At 40.4% G+C, this 9,076-nt stretch overlaps 1 protein-coding gene across 9 annotated transcripts in view; it reads right to left on the bottom strand.

Moving 5' to 3' along the window:
* ptprt (protein tyrosine phosphatase receptor type T) overlaps nucleotides 1-9,076 on the bottom strand; it is a 555,785-nt gene that overhangs the window by 45,431 nt on the left and 501,278 nt on the right. For all 9 annotated transcript variants that reach the window (XM_061932272.1, XM_061932263.1, XM_061932264.1 and 6 more), the window contains one exon: nucleotides 683-837. In XM_061932272.1, coding sequence (XP_061788256.1) covers nucleotides 683-837 — 155 coding nt within the window. The remainder of the gene's footprint in view (nucleotides 1-682; nucleotides 838-9,076) is intronic.

Genomic DNA, 9,076 nt, shown 5'->3' with positions numbered 1-9,076 from the left:
TTTTTTATGCACAATAAATCAACAAAAAATCCTGACTTTGGAGCAATGTTCACAGACTGTAGTTTTTGGCTCTCTATTAGATGCAATGGTTTGCAATGGGACCATGATTTCAGTCCTAACTTCTTCACCGGTCCTCATATGGAAGGTACTTTTCCTTGGTGATGTCTAAAGAAGGGCAGAAATACAAGAACACACACACACACATACACACACACACACATACATACACACAACGTGCAGCCCAAATGTAACTGTGGAGGAGCAATCGCATTACAGTCGGTTATGCAGCACACGTCTCTGTGTGTGTTTTTGACCCCTACAGCTGTAAACCAAGGGGAACGCTGTGTCTTTTAGGACATTTATCTTTGTGTATGTCAAAGCTCAGTCCTCCCCTTGCTGACACACTTGTCACCATATGTCACGCAAATAGTCTCACTGATTAGTCACTGTCCTCCAAAAGATGTTTAGCGATGACAGCATTGAAGAATCCAGTTCAGGCATGTCATTAGCATGTAAATAATAATAAACTATTTGATTACATCCTGAAGGACACGTGGTAAATAAAGTACAGCACTGACATGTCAAAGCTTCTGTTTATGTGTGTGAGAGGAGGTGGGGCAATTAGACAATAGAGCGGATGAATAGACATGAGAGATTAGAGGATCAAATGTGTCAGTTTTACCTGCAGTGAGCAACAATGGGCCCGGCGTCAGGCGGGTTGAGGAACTTGACCTGGCGTATGAAACCCAGCAGTCCGGTGGCGTAACAGGGCACGCCGTGGTCGGGCCAGCTGGTGAAGTGGAACTGTCGCAGTTCTCGGAGTTCATGGTGACCCTTCTGGAAAAACAACACAACCAGATGGTCTGCTCGCTCTTTTTAAAGAATGTTCATCTTGGTTTTAAACACGCTTGACAAATTAGTTTGACTGCGCTAGCATACCAACTAGTGTTGTCCCGATACCGATATTTTAGTACCGGTACCAAAATGTATTTCGATACTTTTCTAAATAAGGGGTACCACAAAAAAATAGCATTATTGTTTTTATTTTAACAAAACATCTTACAGTGCATTAAACATATGTTTATTATTGCAATCTAAGAACAATTTAGTCATTAAATAAAATAGTGAACATACGAGACAACTTGTCTTTTAGTAGTAAGTAAGCAAATAAAGGCTCCTAATTTGTCTGCTGATATATGCAGTAACATATTGTGTCATTTTCCATTCTATTTTGTCAAAATTATGAGGGACAAGCTGTAAAAATGGATTATTAATCAATTTGTTCATTTACTGTTAATATCTGCTTACTTTCTCTTTTAACATGTTCTATCTACACTTCTGTTAAAATGTAATAATCACTTATTCTTCTGTTGTTTGATACTTTACATTAGTTTTGGATGATACCACACATTTAGAACAGGTATCGATCCGATACCAAGTAGTAACAGGATCATACGTTGGTCATATTTAAAGTCCTCATGTGTCCAGGGACATATTTCCTGAGTTTATAAACATAATATGAATTTTAAAAAAAGGAAAAAAGATTTTGAGACAATGAAAAATATGGATGTAATCATAGTAGTATCGATACGCTATTGTACTTGGTATCATTACAGTTGATGTCCGGTGTAGATCCACCAATTGCTAGCTTGCTGTTAGCGGTTAGCTATTGTATCCTCCTACGGTGTGTAGTTAAACATGTTTAGCTATTCCTCGTCCTGCAAGGATGATACTTGTAAGAAACGTACTTTATTTGTCGCCATGGAGGCGAAGATTAGTGATTTAGAAGTAGCTAAAACACCGCCGACTGCGAATGGACGTTCGCCGCAAGCTAGCTAGCCATGTCTTAAAGCATCTCTTCCTGAGGACGTTTCAGTGTTATAACTTCACCTTTGTCGTTATTTTTGTACCAAAATGTGTCTATTCTCCCTTTTCTATCTACACACTGTGTCTGCTTTTAGTACTCAGTGATTGTGCGCTGCCGAACATGCTCCTCTGCTCGTAAAACTAGCAATGTCATGACGTGACGACGCGCCGTCATGCCCGGGAACCGGTACTTTTCAAACAGAGTATAGTATCGTTTGTGATTTATTAGTACCGCGATACTATACCAGTACCGGTATACCGTACAACCCTAATTTTAAATGCTAACAATACCTGCAAAATGAGTGAAAAAGCTAGCTTGCTATAATTAGCATGCTAACGAATGACTAATATTAGCAAGAAGCACTCTGACTTAGGAATAGTTTAAATCGGTTGAGAAATGTGGAAGTTGTTACACGTTTTTAATAGAGAATAAGTGTCATGGAAAAATGGCAAATTTGGGAATTTTTGGGACGTAACAAATAGATAGCATGAATTTCCTAAGTAAGTGGAATGTTTTGATGATCCAAAGCTTGCAAGGCATTTTTGGAACTTTGAAAATTGTTAGCTTGACTATCGAGGATGAGTGGAATGTGTTGATGGCGGACTCTTTGAATTGTGGGAAATGTGAAAGTTTGAATAATGTCCATTAATTTCTAAGGCAAAATGTGAAACTTGAAAGCTTGAATGCATGTCATGCATTTGTTTAAAAAACCGTGGTAACTGTCATGGCCCTCCATGGCAGTTTTTGGACTTGTGTTTATTTTCCTGTGATTGGTGTTGTTCCTGTTCCAGTGCTCTTGTTTTCTTATCTCCACTTTCTCTGTGCGTTCATTTCCTGCCGCTTAACCTCCGGCCTGAGCAATGCCTCCATCGCCTGTTACTGATTAGCAGTCGGTACACACCTGTGTCTGGTTGCCAATCAGGTTGCTATCTATGTTTGGGTCGGATCATTGTTTGTTGCTTCCTCAACAAGTATATGCAGTTTGTGCACTCCCTAGCTGCACAAGTTCTCCTCTGCTCCCATTTAAATAAACTTTTACCTGCGCTACGCCTGTTGTCTCTGCATCCTGGGGTCACGCTTCAACTGTAACAGTTTCATCTAAAGTCCTGTAGGGGTTCATTTTGAAGTGAAATATGTCACCGAGCACACCAGTCAGTCTTCTCACTCATCTTTACCATTAAATAGGTCATTTGATTTGTTTTTCCTACATTTAAAACACTTCTTTATGGTCTACATCAGTAGTCCCCAACCTTCTTGTAACTGCGGACCGGTCAACGGGGGGTGGGGTGGGGGGTGTGGTATGTTTTTTTTTTGTCATAAAAAAATACAATCATGTGTGCTTACGGACTATATCCCTGCAGACTGTATTGATCTATATTGATATATAATGTAGCAACCAGAAATATTAATAACAGAAAGAAACAACCCTTTTGTGCGAATGAGTATAAATGGGGGATGGAGGTTTTTTGGGTTGGTGCACTAATTGTAAGTGTATCTTGTGTTTTTTATATTGATTTAATAAAATAAAAAAAATGTATTTAATTTTTTTTTTTTAATTTTTATTTCTTGTCAACGGACCGGCACCACTGGTCTACATAACATGTAATGGTGGTTCTTTGGACAACATTTTACATAGATTATGTATTACAGATAATCTTCAAGCTGCTTTCTGGCTAACTTTTTAAGATGCACATTTTGTTGGCTGTCTTTTTTACGTGCCTCCACTTCGACAGTGTCTTCTCCCCGCCATCTTTGTTGTAGTTTCCAGCGTTTCCATATAGGGTCTACTGACAGATATAAAATAGAAATATACGCTACTTTGGATTAATTAGGATGCGTGTGCATGTACGAGCCAGTCTGCCCCACAACAAGGAGATAGACCAAAAAAAGGAACTAATTGACTACAGCGTTGAACCACAACGGCAGACACGTCTTGGGGTAAAACTTTACCATATATGGATAATCCGCTGACGTCACCAATGGGAAAAATGTCACAAATCGGGCAAATTCCTAACGAATATTTGAGCGTAAGCCTCCATGGTTTGATTTTTTTTCATTTCAGGACTCATGCAGATCCCAAATACACAACAGCAGGTACCAAAGTTAGTTGGGACCCATTACCTCCCTGCTTGGCACTCAGCATCAAGGGTTGGAATTGGGGGTTAAATCACCAGAATGATTCCCGAGCGTGGCCACCTCTGCTGCTCATTGCTCCCCTCACCTCCCAGGGGGTGAACATGGGGATGGGTCAAATGCAGAGGGTAATTTCACCACACCTAGCGTGTGTGTGACTATCAGTGGTACTTTAACTTTAACTTTAAGCATCAAGTCAAGGAGAATGTGTGGTCAAAATAAAATGTGTGATTACGTCATTGAGATATTTTTTGGGGGTTAATCACATGATTAACTTTGACATTCTAAATTAAAAAAATAAACACTTATCTTGGGAAGGATTAATTTTTGGAGTAGACCTCATTATTTGATTTCTTTCTCAACCTGTTCAAATTATTTGAAATAATAAATCCTTCTCATGAATAGAAAGAGCTTCCGTCCTGCAGATGCCATCAGTCACAGCCCATTATGGCCCTTCTGGGAAAGTCTGGAGGACCATCAGCGTTCAGCAGGACTCTGGGAGCCACGCTGACTTATAATGAAATTGAAATAGTTCCCTTGGATGGCAAGATGGCCACCTTTAATGAAGGACATGACGACTCAGTGCGGTCCATTTGTCTCATTTACACGCGGATAAGAAATCTCTTGGATCCCCTGATAGACCTCCTTTGGGAAGTTTCAACTTGAAAGGATGACTGACTCACTTCCAGCATGGCGCCTCAAACAGGACATGAATATAATTTGTTTTGGAATTTGATGGGAGATTCAGGGACAGAACTTTGAAGGTTCCATGGTGTAAAAACGTGTTAGTGTTTGATGGGTACGGTATACCGGTATTAGTATAGTACCGCGATACAAATGAGTCATATTCGGTACTATACCGCCTCTGAAAAGTGCCGGTCCACCACCCCCTCCGCTCCTCAGTTGTTGTCACGTCATGACATTGCTGGTTTACGAGCACAGACGAGCATGTTCGGCAGCGCACAATCACGGAGTACTTACAAACACACACAGTGTGTAGACAGAAAAGGGAGAACGGACGCATTATGGCTAAAAACTAAAGATAAAGGTGAAGTTATAACACTGAAACACCCTCAGGAAGAGGTGCTTTAAGACATTGCTAGCTAGCTAGCGGCTAAAGTTCAGCGACAGTCTGCAGTGTTTTAGATACTTCTAAATCACTAATCCTCGCCTCCATGGCGACAAATAAAGTAAGTTTCTTACAAGTATCATCCCTGCAGGACGAGGAATAGCTAAACATGCTTCACTACACACCTTAGCTCACCGTCATCAAAATGTAAACAAATGCCATTGGTGGATCTACACCTAACATCCACTGTAATGATACCAAGTACAGTAGCGTATATAGTCAATACTACTATGATTACGTCAATATCTTTTGGCATTACAGCATCTTCTTTCATTTAAAAAAAAATTTATATTATGTTTATAAAGTCAGGAAATGTGTCCCTGGACACATGAGGACTTTGAATATGACCAATGTGTCATGATCTGTGGTCTGGATCCTGTTTTTTGTTATTTTCTGTTAGTTTAAGACTCCATGAGTTCCTGTTTTTGTGCATCCTTTTTTTTTCTGTCACAATGGGGGGATTTTCGCAGCTTACTGCAAGGTTTGTTCCCCCAGGATGCAAACGGACTATTCCGGACAGGACTTGAAGGTAGGAACATGATTTAATCTTGACTCTCAAATAGGTACAAACAAAAAGGTGCACTAGGTGAAGGCACAACTTCGCGCAGGAAACAAAAGCTAACACTTAGCATAAACTATGGACAGGGCAAAAACTCACTAACTGTGGCATGAACAAACAAAACTTGCTCGTGTCATGCGATTGTTTGCTTCATGCCTTGCCAAGTAAGTTTTGTTTGTTATTACAGGGGAAAAAAGGATGCACAAAAACAGGAACTAATGGGAGTCATAAACTAACAGAAAATAACAAAAAACTAGATCCAGACCACAGATCATGACACAATGTATGATCTTGTAACTACTTGGTATCGGACTGATACCCAAATTTGTGGTATCATCCAAAACGAATCCAAACAACAGAAGAATAAACAATTATTACATTTTAACAGAAGTGTAGATAGAACATGTTAAAAGAGAAAGTAAGCAGATATTGACAGTTAATGAACAAGTAGATGAATAATTCATTTTCTACCACTTGTCCTTAATAATGTTGACAAAATAATAGAATGATAAATGACACAATATGTTACTGCATATGTCAGCAGACTATTGGAAGCTTTTGTTTGCTTACTTACTAATAAAAGACAAGTTGTCTTGTATGTTCACTATTTTATTTAAGGACACACTTGCAATAAGAAACATGTTTAATGTACCCTAAGATTTTTTGTTACAATAAAGCCAATAATGCAATTTTTTGTGGTCCCCTTTATTTGAAAAAGTATAGAAAAGTACCGAAAAGTATCAAAATAGTTTTGGTACCCGTACCAAAATATTAGTATCGGGACAACACTACTGCTATCCAATGAGGAGACGTTCTAATGTTTATCCGCCAAACATGATTACATTCCTGGAACCTGCATTACAGTGATTTTTGGAATTTGATGTATTTATAATTTCAATACAGTGGATCTGCTGCATCTCCCTGATATATTCCCCCTCTTTTAGACAGCAGTTCCAAGAGGAAGTGATCTTTTCCGTGGATCCCAGTGGATCTACACCGGCGCTCGCCTCCTCCTCAATAATTCACTAGGATTGATTCTACTTGCAGACTGAGCAGGTCCTAAAAGAAGAGATTATTGTCCTCTCACTTCAGGTAAGAACGAGGTCATTTGCACGAATGGCAGCCACTCCGAACCCCGTCCTGGGCTGAACTGGATGGATAAGGTGATAACCGTGAGGATTATGATAACAAATTTAACTAATAATAGTAATACGTCTCTATAGTTACAGAAAGAAACACCACCAAAGGCCTCCTAATTGTCCGCAGTCTGCTCTGTCGTCCACAACTTGCAGACATTCTCTGTGTACGTTTTACGCTTGAAAAGTGTTTGTCCATCTCAAGCATTCATTTATATTGTAACACAATAACCCCCACACGTCAACAGCATTCTTGAACTATTCTGAGCGATCTACAGCACTAATTTTAATTGGTAAATGAGAAACGATGTGAGATTATCATCACACTTCAACATCTCTAACATGTGAATGCTGCCTCTTTGCTCGGTCAGCATTGCAAATGAAAATATGTTCTTAATTGTCTTATCCTGGATAAATACAGATCAAATAAATGTATAAATGCATGTGCAGCACGCCTGTGTGTTGCTAAATGTTTATAAAGTACATTACACAGAGGACATAGTGCCGTAGACAAGAACAGAAAGTAGGTCTGAGCTATGCGGAAGGCTGGCAATTGTGCCGCTTGACCAATTTTAAAGTTAAATTTAAAAAGTTAAAGTACCACTGATAGTCACACACACGCTAGGTGTGGTGAAATTACCCTCTGCATTTAACCCACCCTCTTGTTCCACTCCCTGGGAGGTGAGGGGAGCAGTCCGCTGCAGCGGTGGCTGCGCTCGGGAATCATTTTGAGGATTTTACCCCCAACTCCAGTCCTTGATGCTGAGCGCCAAGCAGGGAGGTAATCAGTTCCATTTTTATAGTCTTTGGTATGACTCGGCCGGGGTTTTAACTCACGACCTACCGATCTCAGGGCGGACACTCTAACCACAAGGCCACTGAGCAGGCTTTTAAGATTTTAAGATCAAAAAATTTTACATCATGAGAATATTTGACTCAGCTGGCCACCCTTGTCTTTGCAAATATGAAATATAATGTCATGCAGTCCCACCTTGTCCATATCTCATCAAACTAGTTCCCAACATTTGTGCTACAGTATGTTTTTATTCATCACTTCCTTTTCTTACTTTGTACTAACCTATGCTATACTAATGGCAAAGGTGGATTGGTGCATCCCAAGTGATGTTACACATTTTGTTTAAATACTTCTACTTTTGACACTTAAAGGCCTACTGAAATGCGATGTTCTTATTTAAAGGGGGATAGCAGGTCCATTCTATGTCATACTTGATCATTTCGCGATATTGCCATATTTCTGCTGAAAGGATTTAGTAGAGAACATCGACGATAAAGTTCGCAACTTTTGGTTGCTGATAAAAAAGCCTTGCCTGTACCGGAAGTAGCAGACGGTATGCGTGTGACGTCACAGGTTGTGGAGCTCCTCACATCTGCACATTGTTTACAATCATGGCCACCAGCAGCCAGAGCAATTCGGACCGAGAAAGCGACGATTTCCCCATTAATTTGAGCGAGGATGAAAGATTTGTGGATGAGGAAAGTGAGAGTGAAGGACTAGAGGGCAGTGGGAGCGATTCAGATAGGGAAGATGCTGTGAGAGGCGGGTGGGACCTGATATTCAGCTGGGAATGACTAAAACAGTAAATAAACACAAGACATATATATACTCTATTAGCCACAACACAACCAGGCTTATATTTAATATGCCACAAATTAATCCCGCATAACAAACACCTCCCCCCTCCCGTCCATATAACCCGCCAAAGTAACGTTCACATCCCCAAAGTTAATACAGCACATATATTTCCCCAAAGTTCCCAAAGTTACGTACGTGACATGCACATAGCGGCACGCACGTACGGGCGAGCGATCAAATGTTTGGAAGCCGCAGCTGCATGCGTACTCACGGTACCATGTCTGCGTATCCAACTCAAAGTCCTCCTGGTAAGAGTCTTTGTTGCCCCAGTTCTCCACAGGCCAATGGTAAAGCTTGACTGTCATCTTTCGGGAATGTAAACAATGAAACACCGGTTGTGTTTGTGTTGCTGCAGTCAGCCGCAATACACCGCTTCCCACCTACAGCTTTCTTCTTTGCTGTCTCCATTGTTCATTGAACAAATTGCAAAAGATTCACCAACACAGATGTCCAGAATACTGTGGAATTTTGCGATGAAAACAGACGACTTAATAGCTGGCCACCATACTGTCCCAAAATGTCCTCCACAATCCGTGACGTCACGCGCAGGCGTCATCATACCGAGACGTTTTCAGCAGGATATTTCGCGCGAAATTTA

Source organism: Nerophis lumbriciformis, linkage group LG38, assembly GCF_033978685.3.
Source record: "Nerophis lumbriciformis linkage group LG38, RoL_Nlum_v2.1, whole genome shotgun sequence".
Taxonomy (NCBI): domain Eukaryota; kingdom Metazoa; phylum Chordata; class Actinopteri; order Syngnathiformes; family Syngnathidae; genus Nerophis; species Nerophis lumbriciformis.
The sequence above is the reverse complement of the archived record's forward strand: the minus strand, read 5'-3'. Positions and strand labels throughout refer to the sequence as shown.